The following is a 22,126-nucleotide window of genomic DNA, read 5'->3' as shown; positions in this document are numbered from 1 at the left end:
CATAGTCTTGGCAATGTTAGATATAACACCTGTATATCCGGTGTGGTGCTGATCATCATATTCTTGGCAATGTTAGATATAACACTTGTATATCCGGTGTGGTGCTGATCCTTATATTCTTGGCAATGTTAGATATAACACTTGTATATCCGGTGTGGTGCTGATCATCATATTCTTGGCAATGTTAGATATAACACCTGTATATCCGGTGTGGTGCTGATCATCATAGTCTTGGCAATGTTAGATATAACACCTGTATATCCGGTGTGGTGCTGGTCATCATATTCTTGGCAATGTTAGATATAACACTTGTATATCCGGTGTGGTGCTGGTCATCATATTCTTGGCAATGTTAGATATAACACTTGTATATCCGGTGTGGTGCTGATCATCATATTCTTGGCAATGTTAGATATAACACTTGTATATCCGGTGTGGTGCTGATCATCATAGTCTTGGCAATGTTAGATATAACACTTGTATATCCGGTGTGGTGCTGGTCATCATATTCTTGGCAATGTTAGATATAACACTTGTATATCCGGTGTGGTGCTGATCATCATATTCTTGGCAATGTTAGATATAACACTTGTATATCCGGTGTGGTGCTGGTCATCATATTCTTGGCAATGTTAGATATAACACTTGTATATCCGGTGTGGTGCTGATCATCATATTCTTGGCAATGTTAGATATAACACTTGTATATCCGGTGTGGTGCTGATCCTTATATTCTTGGCAATGTTAGATATAACACTTGTATATCCGGTGTGGTGCTGATCATCATATTCTTGGCAATGTTAGATATAACACCTGTATATCCGGTGTGGTGCTGATCATCATAGTCTTGGCAATGTTAGATATAACACCTGTATATCCGGTGTGGTGCTGGTCATCATATTCTTGGCAATGTTAGATATAACACTTGTATATCCGGTGTGGTGCTGGTCATCATATTCTTGGCAATGTTAGATATAACACTTGTATATCCGGTGTGGTGCTGATCATCATAGTCTTGGCAATGTTAGATATAACACTTGTATATCCGGTGTGGTGCTGATCATCATATTCTTGGCAATGTTAGATATAACACTTGTATATCCGGTGTGGTGCTGATCATCATATTCTTGGCAATGTTAGATATAACACTTGTATATCCGGTGTGGTGCTGATCATCATATTCTTGGCAATGTTAGATATAACACTTGTATATCCGGTGTGGTGCTGATCCTTATATTCTTGGCAATGTTAGATATAACACTTGTATATCCGGTGTGGTGCTGATCATCATAGTCTTGGCAATGTTAGATATAACACCTGTATATCCGGTGTGGTGCTGATCATCATAGTCTTGGCAATGTTAGATATAACACTTGTATATCCGGTGTGGTGCTGATCATCATAGTCTTGGCAATGTTAGATATAACACTTGTATATCCGGTGTGGTGCTGATCATCATATTCTTGGCAATGTTAGATATAACACTTGTATATCCGGTGTGGTGCTGATCATCATAGTCTTGGCAATGTTAGATATAACACTTGTATATCCGGTGTGGTGCTGATCATCATAGTCTTGGCAATGTTAGATATAACACTTGTATATCCGGTGTGGTGCTGATCATCATAGTCTTGGCAATGTTAGATATAACACTTGTATATCCGGTGTGGTGCTGATCATCATATTCTTGGCAATGTTAGATATAACACTTGTATATCCGGTGTGGTGCTGATCATCATATTCTTGGCAATGTTAGATATAACACCTGTATATCCGGTGTGGTGCTGATCATCATATTCTTGGCAATGTTAGATATAACACTTGTATATCCGGTGTGGTGCTGATCCTTATATTCTTGGCAATGTTAGATATAACACTTGTATATCCGGTGTGGTGCTGATCATCATAGTCTTGGCAATGTTAGATATAACACCTGTATATCCGGTGTGGTGCTGATCATCATATTCTTGGCAATGTTAGATATAACACTTGTATATCCGGTATGGTGCTGATCATCATAGTCTTGGCAATGTTAGATATAACACCTGTATATCCGGTGTGGTGCTGATCATCATAGTCTTGGCAATGTTAGATATAACACTTGTATATCCGGTGTGGTGCTGATCATCATAGTCTTGGCAATGTTAGATATAACACTTGTATATCCGGTGTGGTGCTGATCATCATATTCTTGGCAATGTTAGATATAACACTTGTATATCCGGTGTGGTGCTGGTCATCATATTCTTGGCAATGTTAGATATAACACTTGTATATCCGGTGTGGTGCTGATCATCATATTCTTGGCAATGTTAGATATAACACTTGTATATCCGGTGTGGTGCTGATCATCATATTCTTGGCAATGTTAGATATAACACTTGTATATCCAGTGTGGTGCTGATCCTTATATTCTTGGCAATGTTAGATATAACACTTGTATATCCGGTGTGGTGCTGGTCATCATATTCTTGGCAATGTTAGATATAACACCTGTATATCCGGTGTGGTGCTGATCATCATATTCTTGGCAATGTTAGATATAACACTTGTATATCCGGTGTGGTGCTGATCCTTATATTCTTGGCAATGTTAGATATAACACCTGTATATCCGGTGTGGTGCTGATCATCATATTCTTGGCAATGTTAGATATAACACTTGTATATCCGGTGTGGTGCTGATCATCATAGTCTTGGCAATGTTAGATATAACACCTGTATATCCGGTGTGGTGCTGATCATCATATTCTTGGCAATGTTAGATATAACACTTGTATATCCGGTGTGGTGCTGATCCTTATATTCTTGGCAATGTTAGATATAACACTTGTATATCCGGTGTGGTGCTGATCATCATATTCTTGGCAATGTTAGATATAACACCTGTATATCCGGTGTGGTGCTGATCATCATAGTCTTGGCAATGTTAGATATAACACCTGTATATCCGGTGTGGTGCTGGTCATCATATTCTTGGCAATGTTAGATATAACACTTGTATATCCGGTGTGGTGCTGGTCATCATATTCTTGGCAATGTTAGATATAACACTTGTATATCCGGTGTGGTGCTGATCATCATATTCTTGGCAATGTTAGATATAACACTTGTATATCCGGTGTGGTGCTGATCATCATAGTCTTGGCAATGTTAGATATAACACTTGTATATCCGGTGTGGTGCTGGTCATCATATTCTTGGCAATGTTAGATATAACACTTGTATATCCGGTGTGGTGCTGATCATCATATTCTTGGCAATGTTAGATATAACACTTGTATATCCGGTGTGGTGCTGGTCATCATATTCTTGGCAATGTTAGATATAACACTTGTATATCCGGTGTGGTGCTGATCATCATATTCTTGGCAATGTTAGATATAACACTTGTATATCCGGTGTGGTGCTGATCATCATAGTCTTGGCAATGTTAGATATAACACTTGTATATCCGGTGTGGTGCTGATCATCATATTCTTGGCAATGTTAGATATAACACTTGTATATCCGGTGTGGTGCTGATCATCATATTCTTGGCAATGTTAGATATAACACTTGTATATCCGGTGTGGTGCTGATCATCATATTCTTGGCAATGTTAGATATAACACTTGTATATCCGGTGTGGTGCTGATCCTTATATTCTTGGCAATGTTAGATATAACACTTGTATATCCGGTGTGGTGCTGATCATCATAGTCTTGGCAATGTTAGATATAACACCTGTATATCCGGTGTGGTGCTGATCATCATAGTCTTGGCAATGTTAGATATAACACTTGTATATCCGGTGTGGTGCTGATCATCATAGTCTTGGCAATGTTAGATATAACACTTGTATATCCGGTGTGGTGCTGATCATCATAGTCTTGGCAATGTTAGATATAACACTTGTATATCCGGTGTGGTGCTGATCATCATATTCTTGGCAATGTTAGATATAACACTTGTATATCCGGTGTGGTGCTGATCATCATATTCTTGGCAATGTTAGATATAACACCTGTATATCCGGTGTGGTGCTGATCATCATATTCTTGGCAATGTTAGATATAACACTTGTATATCCGGTGTGGTGCTGATCCTTATATTCTTGGCAATGTTAGATATAACACTTGTATATCCGGTGTGGTGCTGATCATCATAGTCCTGGCAATGTTAGATATAACACCTGTATATCCGGTGTGGTGCTGATCATCATATTCTTGGCAATGTTAGATATAACACTTGTATATCCGGTATGGTGCTGATCATCATAGTCTTGGCAATGTTAGATATAACACCTGTATATCCGGTGTGGTGCTGATCATCATAGTCTTGGCAATGTTAGATATAACACTTGTATATCCGGTATGGTGCTGATCCTTATATTCTTGGCAATGTTAGATATAACACTTGTATATCCGGTGTGGTGCTGGTCATCATATTCTTGGCAATGTTAGATATAACACTTGTATATCCGGTGTGGTGCTGATCATCATATTCTTGGCAATGTTAGATACAACACTTGTATATCCGGTGTGGTGCTGATCATCATATTCTTGGCAATGTTAGATATAACACTTGTATATCCGGTGTGGTGCTGATCATCATAGTCTTGGCAATGTTAGATATAACACTTGTATATCCGGTGTGGTGCTGATCATCATAGTCTTGGCAATGTTAGATATAACACTTGTATATCCGGTGTGGTGCTGATCATCATAGTCTTGGCAATGTTAGATATAACACCTGTATATCCGGTGTGGTGCTGATCATCATAGTCTTGGCAATGTTAGATATAACACTTGTATATCCGGTGTGGTGCTGATCCTTATATTCTTGGCAATGTTAGATATAACACTTGTATATCCGGTATGGTGCTGATCATCATAGTCTTGGCAATGTTAGATATAACACCTGTATATCCGGTGTGGTGCTGATCATCATATTCTTGGCAATGTTAGATATAACACTTGTATATCCGGTGTGGTGCTGATCCTTATATTCTTGGCAATGTTAGATATAACACTTGTATATCCGGTGTGGTGCTGATCATCATAGTCTTGGCAATGTTAGATATAACACCTGTATATCCGGTGTGGTGCTGGTCATCATATTCTTGGCAATGTTAGATATAACACTTGTATATCCGGTATGGTGCTGATCATCATAGTCTTGGCAATGTTAGATATAACACCTGTATATCCGGTGTGGTGCTGATCATCATAGTCTTGGCAATGTTAGATATAACACCTGTATATCCGGTGTGGTGCTGGTCATCATATTCTTGGTAATGTTAGATATAACACTTGTATATCCGGTGTGGTGCTGATCCTTATATTCTTGGCAATGTTAGATATAACACTTGTATATCCGGTATGGTGCTGATCATCATAGTCTTGGCAATGTTAGATATAACACCTGTATATCCGGTGTGGTGCTGGTCATCATATTCTTGGTAATGTTAGATATAACACTTGTATATCCGGTGTGGTGCTGGTCATCATATTCTTGGCAATGTTAGATATAACACTTGTATATCCGGTGTGGTGCTGATCATCATAGTCTTGGCAATGTTAGATATAACACCTGTATATCCGGTGTGGTGCTGATCATCATATTCTTGGCAATGTTAGATATAACACTTGTATATCCGGTGTGGTGCTGATCCTTATATTCTTGGCAATGTTAGATATAACACCTGTATATCCGGTGTGGTGCTGATCATCATATTCTTGGCAATGTTAGATATAACACTTGTATATCCGGTGTGGTGCTGATCATCATAGTCTTGGCAATGTTAGATATAACACCTGTATATCCGGTGTGGTGCTGATCATCATATTCTTGGCAATGTTAGATATAACACTTGTATATCCGGTGTGGTGCTGATCCTTATATTCTTGGCAATGTTAGATATAACACTTGTATATCCGGTGTGGTGCTGATCATCATATTCTTGGCAATGTTAGATATAACACTTGTATATCCGGTATGGTGCTGATCATCATAGTCTTGGCAATGTTAGATATAACACCTGTATATCCGGTGTGGTGCTGGTCATCATATTCTTGGCAATGTTAGATATAACACTTGTATATCCGGTGTGGTGCTGATCATCATAGTCTTGGCAATGTTAGATATAACACTTGTATATCCGGTGTGGTGCTGATCATCATATTCTTGGCAATGTTAGATATAACACTTGTATATCCGGTGTGGTGCTGATCCTTATATTCTTGGCAATGTTAGATATAACACTTGTATATCCGGTGTGGTGCTGATCATCATAGTCTTGGCAATGTTAGATATAACACCTGTATATCCGGTGTGGTGCTGATCATCATAGTCTTGGCAATGTTAGATATAACACTTGTATATCCGGTGTGGTGCTGATCATCATAGTCTTGGCAATGTTAGATATAACACTTGTATATCCGGTGTGGTGCTGATCCTTATATTCTTGGCAATGTTAGATATAACACTTGTATATCCGGTGTGGTGCTGATCATCATAGTCTTGGCAATGTTAGATATAACACCTGTATATCCGGTGTGGTGCTGATCATCATAGTCTTGGCAATGTTAGATATAACACTTGTATATATGGTGTGGTGCTGATCATCATATTCTTGGCAATGTTAGATATAACACTTGTATATCCGGTGTGGTGCTGGTCATCATATTCTTGGCAATGTTAGATATAACACTTGTATATCCGGTGTGGTGCTGATCATCATAGTCTTGGCAATGTTAGTTATAACACCTGTATATCCGGTGTGGTGCTGATCATCATATTCTTGGCAATGTTAGATATAACACTTGTATATCCGGTGTGGTGCTGATCCTTATATTCTTGGCAATGTTAGATATAACACTTGTATATCCGGTGTGGTGCTGATCATCATATTCTTGGCAATGTTAGATATAACACTTGTATATCCGGTGTGGTGCTGATCATCATAGTCTTGGCAATGTTAGATATAACACCTGTATATCCGGTGTGGTGCTGATCATCATATTCTTGGCAATGTTAGATATAACACTTGTATATCCGGTGTGGTGCTGATCCTTATATTCTTGGCAATGTTAGATATAACACTTGTATATCCGGTATGGTGCTGATCATCATAGTCTTGGCAATGTTAGTTATAACACTTGTATATCCGGTATGGTGCTGATCATCATAGTCTTGGCAATGTTAGTTATAACACCTGTATATCCGGTGTGGTGCTGATCATCATATTCTTGGCAATGTTAGATATAACACTTGTATATCCGGTGTGGTGCTGATCCTTATATTCTTGGCAATGTTAGATATAACACCTGTATATCCGGTGTGGTGCTGATCATCATATTCTTGGCAATGTTAGATATAACACTTGTATATCCGGTGTGGTGCTGATCCTTATATTCTTGGCAATGTTAGATATAACACTTGTATATCCGGTGTGGTGCTGATCATCATATTCTTGGCAATGTTAGATATAACACTTGTATATCCGGTGTGGTGCTGGTCATCATATTCTTGGCAATGTTAGATATAACACCTGTATATCCGGTATGGTGCTGGTCATCATATTCTTGGCAATGTTAGATATAACACTTGTATATCCGGTGTGGTGCTGGTCATCATAGTCTTGGCAATGTTAGATATAACACTTGTATATCCGGTGTGGTGCTGATCATCATATTCTTGGCAATGTTAGATATAACACCTGTATATCCGGTGTGGTGCTGATCCTTATATTCTTGGCAATGTTAGATATAACACCTGTATATCCGGTGTGGTGCTGATCATCATATTCTTGGCAATGTTAGATATAACTCTTGTATATCCGGTGTGGTGCTGATCATCATAGTCTTGGCAATGTTAGATATAACACTTGTATATCCGGTGTGGTGCTGATCATCATATTCTTGGCAATGTTAGATATAACACTTGTATATCCGGTGTGGTGCTGATCATCATATTCTTGGCAATGTTAGATATAACACTTGTATATCCGGTGTGGTGCTGATCATCATATTCTTGGCAATGTTAGATATAACACTTGTATATCCGGTGTGGTGCTGATCCTTATATTCTTGGCAATGTTAGATATAACACTTGTATATCCGGTGTGGTGCTGATCATCATATTCTTGGCAATGTTAGATATAACACTTGTATATCCGGTGTGGTGCTGATCCTTATATTCTTGGCAATGTTAGATATAACACTTGTATATCCGGTGTGGTGCTGATCATCATATTCTTGGCAATGTTAGATATAACACTTGTATATCCGGTGTGGTGCTGATCCTTATATTCTTGGCAATGTTAGATATAACACTTGTATATCCGGTGTGGTGCTGATCCTTATATTCTTGGCAATATTAGATATAACACCTGTATATCCGGTGTGGTGCTGATCATCATAGTCTTGGCAATGTTAGATATAACACTTGTATATCCGGTGTGGTGCTGATCATCATAGTCTTGGCAATGTTAGATATAACACCTGTATATCCGGTGTGGTGCTGATCATCATAGTCTTGGCAATGTTAGATATAACACCTGTATATCCGGTGTGGTGCTGATCATCATAGTCTTGGCAATGTTAGATATAACACCTGTATATCCGGTGTGGTGCTGATCATCATAGTCTTGGCAATGTTAGATATAACACTTGTATATCCGGTGTGGTGCTGATCATCATAGTCTTGGCAATGTTAGATATAACACTTGTATATCCGGTGTGGTGCTGATCATCATATTCTTGGCAATGTTAGATATAACACTTGTATATCCGGTGTGGTGCTGATCCTTATATTCTTGGCAATGTTAGATATAACACTTGTATATCCGGTGTGGTGCTGATCATCATAGTCTTGGCAATGTTAGATATAACACCTGTATATCCGGTGTGGTGCTGATCATCATATTCTTGGCAATGTTAGATATAACACTTGTATATCCGGTGTGGTGCTGATCCTTATATTCTTGGCAATGTTAGATACAACACTTGTATATCCGGTGTGGTGCTGATCATCATAGTCTTGGCAATGTTAGATATAACACTTGTATATCCGGTGTGGTGCTGATCATCATATTCTTGGCAATGTTAGATATAACACTTGTATATCCGGTGTGGTGCTGATCATCATATTCTTGGCAATGTTAGATATAACACTTGTATATCCGGTGTGGTGCTGATCATCATAGTCTTGGCAATGTTAGATATAACACTTGTATATCCGGTATGGTGCTGATCATCATAGTCTTGGCAATGTTAGATATAACACCTGTATATCCGGTGTGGTGCTGATCCTTATATTCTTGGCAATGTTAGATATAACACTTGTATATCCGGTATGGTGCTGATCATCATAGTCTTGGCAATGTTAGATATAACACCTGTATATCCGGTGTGGTGCTGATCATCATATTCTTGGCAATGTTAGATATAACACTTGTATATCCGGTGTGGTGCTGATCCTTATATTCTTGGCAATGTTAGATATAACACTTGTATATCCGGTGTGGTGCTGATCCTTATATTCTTGGCAATGTTAGATATAACACTTGTATATCCGGTGTGGTGCTGATCATCATATTCTTGGCAATGTTAGATATAACACTTGTATATCCGGTGTGGTGCTGATCCTTATATTCTTGGCAATGTTAGATATAACACTTGTATATCCGGTGTGGTGCTGATCATCATAGTCTTGGCAATGTTAGATATAACACTTGTATATCCGGTGTGGTGCTGATCATCATATTCTTGGCAATGTTAGATATAACACTTGTATATCCGGTGTGGTGCTGATCATCATAGTCTTGGCAATGTTAGATATAACACTTGTATATCCGGTGTGGTGCTGATCATCATAGTCTTGGCAATGTTAGATATAACACCTGTATATCCGGTGTGGTGCTGATCATCATATTCTTGGCAATGTTAGATATAACACTTGTATATCCGGTGTGGTGCTGATCATCATATTCTTGGCAATGTTAGATATAACACTTGTATATCCGGTGTGGTGCTGATCCTTATATTCTTGGCAATGTTAGATATAACACTTGTATATCCGGTGTGGTGCTGATCCTTATATTCTTGGCAATATTAGATATAACACCTGTATATCCGGTGTGGTGCTGATCATCATATTCTTGGCAATGTTAGATATAACACTTGTATATCCGGTGTGGTGCTGATCCTTATATTCTTGGCAATGTTAGATATAACACTTGTATATCCGGTGTGGTGCTGATCATCATAGTCTTGGCAATGTTAGATATAACACCTGTATATCCGGTGTGGTGCTGATCATCATATTCTTGGCAATGTTAGATATAACACTTGTATATCCGGTGTGGTGCTGATCCTTATATTCTTGGCAATGTTAGATACAACACTTGTATATCCGGTGTGGTGCTGATCATCATAGTCTTGGCAATGTTAGATATAACACTTGTATATCCGGTGTGGTGCTGATCATCATATTCTTGGCAATGTTAGATATAACACTTGTATATCCGGTGTGGTGCTGATCATCATAGTCTTGGCAATGTTAGATATAACACTTGTATATCCGGTATGGTGCTGATCATCATAGTCTTGGCAATGTTAGATATAACACCTGTATATCCGGTGTGGTGCTGATCCTTATATTCTTGGCAATGTTAGATATAACACTTGTATATCCGGTATGGTGCTGATCATCATAGTCTTGGCAATGTTAGATATAACACCTGTATATCCGGTGTGGTGCTGATCATCATATTCTTGGCAATGTTAGATATAACACTTGTATATCCGGTGTGGTGCTGATCATCATATTCTTGGCAATGTTAGATATAACACTTGTATATCCGGTGTGGTGCTGATCCTTATATTCTTGGCAATGTTAGATATAACACTTGTATATCCGGTGTGGTGCTGATCATCATATTCTTGGCAATGTTAGATATAACACTTGTATATCCGGTGTGGTGCTGATCATCATATTCTTGGCAATGTTAGATATAACACTTGTATATCCGGTGTGGTGCTGATCCTTATATTCTTGGCAATGTTAGATATAACACTTGTATATCCGGTGTGGTGCTGATCATCATATTCTTGGCAATGTTAGATATAACACTTGTATATCCGGTGTGGTGCTGATCATCATATTCTTGGCAATGTTAGATATAACACTTGCATATCCGGTGTGGTGCTGATCCTTATATTCTTGGCAATGTTAGATATAACACTTGTATATCCGGTGTGGTGCTGATCATCATAGTCTTGGCAATGTTAGATATAACACTTGTATATCCGGTGTGGTGCTGATCATCATAGTCTTGGCAATGTTAGATATAACACTTGTATATCCGGTGTGGTGTTGGTCATCAAATTCTTGGCAATGATATATAGGTTTATGAAAAAGTTTGGGCATCTGTGGGATCATTTGAAGAGGGCTGTCCATGCTCGGCGACCATCAAACTTAACTGAACTGGAATTGTTTTGTAAAGAGGAATGGTCAAAAATACCTTCATCCAGGATCCAGGAACTCATTAAAAGCTACAGGAAGCGACTGGAGGCTGTTATTTTTGCAAAAGGAAGATCTACTAAATATTAATGTCACTTTTCTGGTGGGGTGCCCATACTTATGCACCTGTCAAATTTTGTTTGAATGCAGATTGCACATTTTCTGTTAGTACAATAAACCTCATTTCAAGGCAGAAACATTACTGTGTCCAACAGTTATTAGATATATGAAACTGAAATAGCTGTTGCAAAAAAAACAATTTTTATAAAACATTAAGTTTAAGATTAATAGGGGTGCCCAAACTTTTTCATATAACTGTAAATGCAGGGATCACATGATAAAATATATCATACCATAATGTGCCATTAAAATGACATGACCACATCCAGTGTCAGACTGAAGAACATTGGGCCCACCAGTGGATTCTGAAGGCCCACCTTTCTCCCCCACTCAAGAGCCAAATAGCAGCGGCAAGGTTTGCGCTATTAACTCTCCAGAAGGACCAATCAGGGTCCACTGGAGGATTCTCCCGTCCTCTGGTGGGCCAGTCCAACTCTGACCACGACTCATCCACCTAACATGATGCCCTGTGCCAACACTTGTGAATGAAATACAATACAAAGGGGAAAATCCTTTATATTTAGACTAGTTGTTCACCAGTTAGTAAGTTGAGCAAGCGACACTGATTCCTCATAAACTGGCTCTCACAGTCAGAGCAAGCAAGTTGTACTTAAGTGTTTGTTACCTTGATTCTAAACATCTGTACCCTAGCATTCCTTCTGCTGGAAAAGTTACATGTAAAATTCTTTTTGGCACTTTCATATAAAAGATTTGTCCAGAAACCAGAAATCACATTGGGGATCGTAATTCTAAAACAGTATTGCCAAGAGCTGGTATGCAATGGACTGAGTCAAACCATCTAAATAATGGTCCTCAACTTTGAAGCTACAAACAAGATGTGATGATGATGAGGAGAATGGATAGACCATCACAAGGTAATAATGTCATAATAGGATTATCGTAGGCACACAGTTCTGTTTACCTAATTATAGCAAACTTTGAGAAAATTCAATGATTCCACTAAAGAAAAGTGAATGTTTCAGGTTTCTAGGCCGTAAAAGAGGCACTTACATGGATGTCTCATAAGGGAATGGTATGCAATATTCTGAGGACAAGCAACGCACTGAATAAAATATGTTACTTCATGCCGGATAAATCAGACACAAGATGCAAGGGGTTATAGGCTGGAGTGAAAATGTAGGATTAACATATACTTTGTGAAGGATGCATGCAGATTTTCTTAGCAGAAAATGGCTGGAAAATTGTGCAATCTGCCAACATCAACAAGAGAGCAACTCAAAGTCCTGGAGTAAAAAAGTACGGTATATATATATTCAACTCAAAGTCCTGGAGTAAAAAAGTATATATATACATGAGAGAATGCTGGACAGAAAGAAGAGAAATTACAATGTGGAACCACAAACTTCATTTCTGTGGTTGGGTTAATGAGAAGTACAGATTGGGAACCAGAAAATGAATTAAAATGGCAGTGGCTATATGAGTTTTACATAGTAATCGGAACAATGAGCCTGGCAAATTCTATTTTTAAGGAAAACGTTAATTTTACATATGTATTGTATGTATACTGTATATAAGTTTCCTGGACTAAGCAGCCATCCAAAGGTTTGCGATTACTAGGTGCAGTAACACATGTTCGACCACCATTACAGTCAGAAGCTATGTGGCCATGAATTTTGCAGTTTCAACTTTATGAAAGTAGTCTCGGAAAGTCCCTTTTATATCTGAGGCTATTTTCAGGGCCAGGGCATAAAGACGCCTTTTAAAAAAAACTGTATTTTCCAAAAAAAATGTTGACATGTCACAGAAGTGAGGGTTTAAACAGGACCAGTCAACATTTTTTTCATGTTGAAATGGATGCACAATGTAATAGGCGCTACGGAGCAGAATAAAACATTTTATTTATTTTTTTAATTTTCCCTCTCCATTGCAGAGATATTAGCAATTAATTTTTTTTTTAATTAATTGCAAGTGGGCATTACCAGAGAGCTTTCACTGGGGGTGTGCACTTCTTCCTCTTACTGAAACCAACTAATAATAAGCAGCCAGCAATCTACAGTAGAAAAAGAACACACCCCAACATAGCTCAGAAACAGGCTCCACGTGAGTCCAGTATTGACAAACAGTCTGCTCTCCTCACTGCAGTGTGGTGACATGTGCTGGAGCACAGCAGACCTGAATGTGATTAACAGCTTCCAGCTTTCATTTCTGGCAGTCAGTGTGGGGAAAGGGGCAGTACTGCAAAAGTTGAGTTTCAATACAAACACACATTAGCATTGCCAAAGCTAAGGTGAAGTTGCCCAGGAAGAGGCATGGCTAAGTGGCTACCTGGTGTTAACTGGAGCTCCTGATGGTGAAGACAGACCGGGCTGCTGGTAGCCACCAGGTACCACTCCTGGGCAGATCCCGGTACTGCAGCTGCAGGCTCGCTGACAGTGATTAGGGATATGTTCAGACACATCAGTCTAGGATACTTGATCAGTGACTGTCCGCACACGGACAGGGGAACAATGTTCAGTTCAGGCACTGGTCGCACTGAGACAAGGGGACTTTGGAAACAGGACTAGACACCCTGGGACCAGGGGACTTTGGATTCAGGACTGGGCCCTCCAGGACCAGAGGACAATGTTCAGGCAGTGGCTGCACTGGGACCAAGGGAACAAAACTGGCCGCATCAGGACAGTGGACTTTGGATTGGGGACTGGCCACTCCAGGACCATCTTGCAGGTGTACAAATTATGCTAAATGCCTCTCAGCAATAGGCTGAGGGCATTTAGCAATATGCACGTGCTGTTCCTTTAAGAGCAGGGGAGCACCCGTGTGCACTTAGCACACCGCAGGGAACTGCGGTCATCAGCAGGAATCACACCACGCCGAGGGGCAGGGCGATGAGTAAACCAGCATCGCTGCATGGAGGGAGAAGGGGACACCATGCAGGGGTGCCGGCCAATAGGAACCAAAAATGTATTTTACATTTAGGATCCTCAGCCCATTAAAGTCTATTGCGAGAGCTTAAAACACAGATGCAGCAGTATTCAGTCTGTATCTCATCAATACTCTAGCAATATTAATTCAGTATCAGCTTTTGCATCTCTAGTTGCATTCATTGCTATTATTTCCTTTAAGGCAAATCACAAATCCAAAGAAATGGAAGTGATTGAAAATGCAAATACTAATCAAATACTGATAAAATACAGACGGACTTCTGATGCATCTGGTGAAATTATAGGTCTGTATGGATTGTGGTGTGACTGATGGTCGCGTGGTTAATGGGAGGTATGTGTCACAGGGATGGATGCTCCCTGTGATGCAACCCGGAGTATTTTGTCTTTAGTGCACCTGGGTCCGGGTTGCGGGTAGCTATGAGAGATGGGAGGGTCTGGCTACCCACATGCCTCACCTCTGAGTGGGGGCGCACAGTGTACCCTTTTCCCTGCAGGAGTTTGAGGACCTGCAGTAATGCCATGATCACGTGACCAGTGCATGTGGTGTTACCTCACCTGTGGGTGTGGTGACAGGCTACCTAATGGAGGTGTGTTTGGCACATGTGAGTGTTTGGGAGTCTGCCAGTGTGGAGAGACCTCCATGTGTCCCGGCTGGACACTACAGAGTGGTCTGTGTTTGAGAGGGAGAAACCTTTCTGTGTCCGTGGCTCCAGATAGAGCCTGAGTGCTGGACACTGCACAGCCTGTGTACCTACAGGCCTGAGAGAGCAGTGTTCTACTATGGACATTAATACTGTGTCGGCCTAATGTAAAGACTGTTTACCTTTTTGTTGCTGACTTAATGGTTTATGAAGCAAATAAACCCACATGGACGTTGAAGAGAATGTGCCTCCTGTTTCCTCCTACGCACCTGAGTGTGTACAATCCTTACAGGATGTATAGTCTTTTAAAGGGTCTAATATAGAGGATGCCATTAAAATTCCACCTATGCCATTACAGGTTACAAATGAGTTGTTAAGTGATTTTTGAATACCGTAATTTGCAAAGACTACAGTAGATGAAAACATCCTCAGAGCTACGAACTTATCAAGCAAAAATAAAATATGATGAAAATGTTAATATTTTTATATCTTTAAAGTGACAGCAAAGACTAATTTCCAGGCATGCAGCAGAATTGTCTGCATTCGATTTACCACACACCATTAAAGGGGATGTCTGCGCAAAATACAACTTTGCTCAGGGCACGTGAAGGATCCAGGTGGGCGCCGGCAAGAGAATATGACTGAGTCAGTTATTTTGCACCCATCCTGTCCCTCAGGTACCCTTCACACGTCTGTAGTTACGGTATGTGTAGTATCATGTACTGGAGACACATACACACACACATTAAAATCTATGGGGCTGCACACATGTCCATGTTTGTACACAGACCGCTTGTCTGTGTGACCCACATGTAGACATATGTTTTTTTCCAGCAGCACAGATGACAATACATACCGCACACGTGCACTCGGATGACATAAGTGTGACATTCCTGTGCCGTCCACGTGACACCCGGCGACTCTAATGAGCGGTGATGTAATTAATGTTACTATTCATCACAGTCGCCAGATCTTGCGGAGCGCAGCATAAGCTGGGAGGGGCTGCTGCTAAAGCCTATGGAGACTCAGAACGAGGCTCGATAGCCATTGGACGACGGAGTCGGAGAATGTAGTGGGAAGCGCTGGACTACATCGGACTGGTGTGGGAATTTTGCTTTCTATAAAATTTGTGAAAGAGAGAAAGTGTCTTGTTTGTATTTCTCTCTTTTTATGTTTTCCAGGTTTTCACTTGTGAACTACATTGGATTCCCTGGACTATGTTGGACCTGAATGTTTTTTTTTTATATAAATGGGTAAACCAGGGAAAGAGTCAAGGAGTGTTTTTTTTAAATAAAGAATTTTTGTTGTATTTTTCTTTTTAGTACTGGGTTAGTGTAATGTGGGTGTGGATGTCTGATCGACACCTCTCTATAACTAACTCCAGGGCTTGATGTCAGCTGTGCTTTTTTTTGACAATTCAAAGCTGACATCAACCCCAAGCCCCATTAACCAGCTTGCCAATGCACTAGTGCAATCGGGAAGAGCGAAGGCGAAGCACCGGAATTGGAGCATCTAATGTGATGCTTCACTTCTGGGGTTGACTGCAGACTTGCATTTTTAGGCTGGGAAGGGCTAATAATCATGGACCTTCCAAGTCTGATAATATCAGCTCACAGCTGTCTGCTTTACCTTTGCTGGTTACCAAAAATGGAGGGACCCAACGTCATTTTTTTAAACTTGTTTATTTAGGTTGTTTATTTATTAGGCTAACACATGTAGAGTAAGCTACACACCCAAGGGGATAATTATATATCTCAAATATTGCTATATTTTTGAACACCTTTAACACCTAAAAATCTGCAATTTATATTCTGCATTCTATTCCGGTTACCGTCACACGGACTGTGTACGTACGGCACATGGATGGTACATACAGTTAGGGCCAGAAATATTTGGACAGTGACACAATTTTCGCGAGTTGGGCTCTGCATGCCACCACATTGGATTTGAAATGAAACCTCTACAACAGAATTCAAGTGCAGATTGTAACGTTTAATTTGAAGGGTTGAACAAAAATATCTGATAGAAAATGTAGGAATTGTACACATTTCTTTACAAACACTCCACATTTTAGGAGGTCAAAAGTAATTGGACAAATAAACATAACCCAAACAAAATATTTTTATTTTCAATATTTTGTTGCAAATCCTTTGGAGGCAATCACTGCCTTAAGTCTGGAACCCATGGACATCACCAAACGCTGGGTTTCCTCCTTCTTAATGCTTTGCCAGGCCTTTACAGCCGCAGCCTTCAGGTCTTGCTTGTTTGTGGGTCTTTCCGTCTTAAGTCTGGATTTGAGCAAGTGAAATGCATGCTCAATTGGGTTTAGATCTGGAGATTGACTTGGCCATTGCAGAATGTTCCACTTTTTGGCACTCATGAACTCCTTGGTAGCTTTGGATGTATGCTTGGGGTCATTGTCCATCTGTACTATGAAGCGCCGTCCAATCAACTTTGCAGCATTTGGCTGAATCTGGGCTGAAAGTATATCCCGGTACACTTCAGAATTCATCCGGCTACTCTTGTCTGCTCTTATGTCATCAATAGACACAAGTGACCCAGTGCCATTGAAAGCCATGCATGCCCATGCCATCACGTTGCCTCCACCATGTTTTACAGAGGATGTGGTGTGCCTTGGATCATGTGCCGTTCCCTTTCTTCTCCAAACTTTTTTCTTCCCATCATTCTGGTACAGGTTGATCTTTGTCTCATCTGTCCATAGAATACTTTTCCAGAACTGAGCTGGCTTCTTGAGGTGTTTTTCTGCAAATGTAACTCTGGCCTGTCTATTTTTGGTATTGATGAATGGTTTGCATCTAGATGTGAACCCTTTGTATTTACTGTCATGGAGTCTTCTCTTTACTGTTGACTTAGAGACAGATACACCTACTTCACTGAGAGTGTTCTGGACTTCAGTTGATGTTGTGAACGGGTTCTTCTTCACCAAATTAAGTATGCGGCGATCATCCACCACTGTTGTCATCCGTGGACGCCCAGGCCTTTTTGAGTTCCCAAGCTCACCAGTCAATTCCTTTTTTCTCAGAATGTACCCAACTGTTGATTTTGCTACTCCAAGCATGTCTGCTATCTCTCTGATGGATTTTTTCTTTTTTTTCAGCCTCAGGATGTTCTGCTTCACCTCAATTGAGAGTTCCTTTGACCGCATGTTGTCTGCTCACAGCAACAGCTTCCAAATGCAAAACCACACACCTGGAATCCACCCCTGACCTTTTAACTACTTCATTGATTACAGGTTAACGAGGGAGACGCCTTCAGAGTTAATTGCAGCCCTTAGAGTCCATTGTCCAATTACTTTTGGTCCCTTGAAAAAGAGGACGCTATGCATTACAGAGCTATGATTCCTAAACCCTTTCTCCGATTTGGATGTGGAAACTATCATATTGCAGCTGGGAGCGTGCACTTTCAGCCCATATTATATATATAATTGTATTTCTGAACATGTTTTTGTAAACAGCTAAAATAACAAAACTTGTGTCACTGTCCAAATATTTCTGGCCCTAACTGTACGTACACACGGACAGAAAACCACACAGACAGTAAAAACGGACCGTCTGTTGCGTATGTTTTTTTTAAGCAGACGTGAGAAGGGGGCCTTAGGCAAAGTTTTATTTTGCCTAGACAACCCCGTTAAGCCCTGTTGCACTTCTTTGAGAGGTTTAGGTTGGGAGTACCTGCAGATATACACAGACATACAGTCTCCAAAACAGTGGTATACTTTAAGTCAGGGATATTTTCCCTCTGTAAAAAAAAAACAAATCCCACACTGTGTACACTTTGTTTACTGGATGCTTCTGTATAGACTAGCGTAGCCGGTTATACCTTTCCATATAGCTAAGTTATGCAAATGCATGCCAGCCCTCGGTAGGCCAAAAGGACCCTGTTGTTTAAATGCTATTTGAATACAGCATAACAGACATTTTGTTTTTTATGAACTTCAGTGTAATTACACAAGAGGAGGTTAAGCAGCCGTAGATAATCATTCACCCACAACCTACTAAAAGTGTTTAGTAATTGCAACTGTTCTCTTAAACTCTAAAAAATATATATAAAAAATATAAATAGTAATTGTATGTTCAGAACTAAAAATAAATGAAATGTCAGTGAAACTTGGAACAAGTGCTGTGCTTCTTGATAAATATGTTAGATCCCTGGCTCCCTCTAGTGTTCATTACAGGTAATCAGGCTGCTGATAAATGCAATATGTTCCCTAGTTATGAGCTAATAACACAGAAGCATAGAATGAAAGTTGTTTCTGCCTACTTACAGAAACTAATTACCGTACCTTTACAAAAGGTACAATAGAAGTTTTACCTGCATTAGGATTTTCTCAAAGGAGTTGTCCAATTTTATTGTAAACAAAAAGTATGTGCATGTGCAATGGAAGGTGCGTATCCGGGACTTTTAGGCTGTGTTCACACGTTCCGTTTTTTTCGCGGTTTTTTTGCGGTTTTTCCCGATAAAAACGCTATAAAACCGCAAAAAAACCGCATACAATAAGCATCCCATCAGTTAGAATGAATTCCGCATGTTTTGTGCACATGATGCGTTTTTTTCCGCAAAAAAAAAACGCATCAGGCACAAAATCCGGACATGCTCTATCTTTTTGCGTTTTTTTTTTGCGGATTTCCCACTCCAAAATGCATTGGGAAGTGTCCGGAAAAAACCGCGGCAAAAACGCGTCAAAACCGCGGCAAAAACGCGTCAAAACCGCGGCAAAAACCGCATGCGGTTTTCTTGCGGATTTCATGCAGAAAATGTCCGGTTTTTCACAGGAATTTTCTGCATGAATTCCTGAACGTGTGCACATAGCCTTATAGTTTTTCCTTCTTACAAGAAGATACTTACGCTGTAACCACCTGCCTGTTTTGCCTGGCACCGATCTCTACCGGGTCAGAGCGCTCGCGGACTGTTCCTACTCTTGCTGTCCGTAGCCCTATAGAAGTCAGACTGCAATTCCACACACTAGGGGCCGGATTCATTATTGCATTTCCTTCTCTTTCTGGTCTAGATTTGATGTTTTTCATTTCTTTGTTTTTGTTTCTTCTTTTAATCTTTTTGTAAAGCCTATCTTATATTTTATATATATCACCTGTTTTATTCATGTGTGCTAATGTGGATGTGGATTTTGTTTTTCAGATGTTTTCGACTGATTCATCAATGGCAATGTTAAAAAAAAAAAAGTCGCAAAATTTAGTGCAACTGTACCCCAGTCTCCCCCAGAGTGATTTCATGTGCGCCAGACATTTTTACTCCATTTACCAAAACTTGGGACTGTTTGCACTAAAAAGTCGCAAAAGAGGTCAAAGGCGAAAATAAAGAGCATTTATTTTTGTGCAAAATTCATGAACCACTAGCACCATTTTGAAGAATTTGGAGCATACGTTAGCAAATACTGCAAAACAAAAATTAGAGAAAGTGACTTGGAAAAAACCTGCAAAATATAAATAAGTCCCTAGATGTATACACCCTAGATAATGCAACAAGATGCGGTACAAGTGTCTGAATCTGCCATGGACTCTTCACAATAATGTGCGTCACACATTTGTTACGGGAAACTCTTGTACTGGAAAGTATGGTGACTCTCGCTTTGTAGTACAATAAGAAAAGATACAAAATAGTTAGACGCATGCTGAAAGAACACGCAAACACTGAGCGAACAAGCCTAATCATTGACTTTTAAAAACAAAATATTATATGAAAATAGATAAAATAGTCTGAAAGGATCAACCATACTAGTATAACCCAGTTTTACAACAATTAAAAAATACATTATTCTAAATTCTTAGGCTAGAGATGATGTGTGATACATTTTTAATATTTGTTCTTATTGGTCTGTCTGATTATTAGTTGTTGCCATTTTGGGAATGTACAGATGACATATGTTATACGCAAGCGTAATTTTTTTACGTAGCAGGTGTTTAAGGAAACCGCCAGCAGTATTTTTCCTGAAGAATCTCCTGCTGTCTTTCATATTGTTTTTGCAGTGGCTTTGATGCCGGCGTCTTTTTAAAAAAATGTTATATATAACAAAGTGGCACCTAAACTATAGACCGGTCACTTCTTTTAGCCCCATCACAGGTTTCAAAGACTCGAACGGTTAGAAAAAAGTTATAAAAAATGGAACCTGTGCACAGCAAGTCGTTCTGATATTACTGTGCATACGTTAATTCTTATTGGCATTATTTTAGCGCTTTTTAGGTGGAATTTGCATTGACAGGCTGCAGGGCTCGCGTGACATAACAATGTCATGCAAGCCCCGGGAGAGCAGGCGCCTGAAAAAGAGGTGTGTATAGCTGTGATTATTTTACATGTGGGAACGATGGAGATCGAAAAGGGGTTATCTGAGTAGTGGACACCCCCTTTAACATCAACGAGAGGCATCATTTGCATGAAGTTAGTATGATCCTTGTTATTTGGTTACTTCTGGTCTTCTCCCAGTTCAGGATATTGCCCTCTGTATATATCCGATGTCTGGCATTATACTGTACATATTAGTGTAGACTGAGAGCCCCACAGACGCAGGTGAGTGAGTATATGTTGTGTATAATGCTCTAAATTACATTGTTATGCTATAAACAATAGGATACAGCAGAGCTATACAATTTAGTTTCTATTGCTGAGGTACATAAACATAGTATAAAATATTTAAAAAATAGAACTAGCCACCTGAGCCTTGTTGGCCATAAGTAGTCATCTTATAAGTCATGTCATTAATCAATCATATTGCTCTAACAGTCTAATAAAATCTATCAAGCTCATATCCTTACCCCTTCCATTGGTGCCAGAAGCAAATCATAGAGGGCTCGGAGAGGTGGCTTACTGCAGGCCTGCTTCCGGGGGAGCGAAGAGGTATTTTCCTTCACGGGTGACGCGGTGTTGCTGAACAGGCTGGTCATACTTTGGCAACTTCTAAAAATGTGGAGAAAAAAAAGGT

General features: G+C 39.9%; 1 protein-coding gene across 1 annotated transcript in view; it reads right to left on the bottom strand.

The window, feature by feature from the left end:
- The window catches only part of TTC28 (tetratricopeptide repeat domain 28), a 667,947-nt gene that overhangs the window by 64,821 nt on the left and 581,000 nt on the right, over positions 1 to 22,126 (bottom strand). Inside the window, exon 13 of the mRNA XM_069758682.1 lies at positions 21,960 to 22,101. Coding sequence (XP_069614783.1) covers positions 21,960 to 22,101 — 142 coding nt within the window. The remainder of the gene's footprint in view (positions 1 to 21,959; positions 22,102 to 22,126) is intronic.

Source organism: Ranitomeya imitator, chromosome 1, assembly GCF_032444005.1.
Source record: "Ranitomeya imitator isolate aRanImi1 chromosome 1, aRanImi1.pri, whole genome shotgun sequence".
NCBI classification, from domain to species: Eukaryota; Metazoa; Chordata; class Amphibia; order Anura; family Dendrobatidae; genus Ranitomeya; species Ranitomeya imitator.
This window is presented reverse-complemented; position numbering and strand designations above follow the sequence as displayed.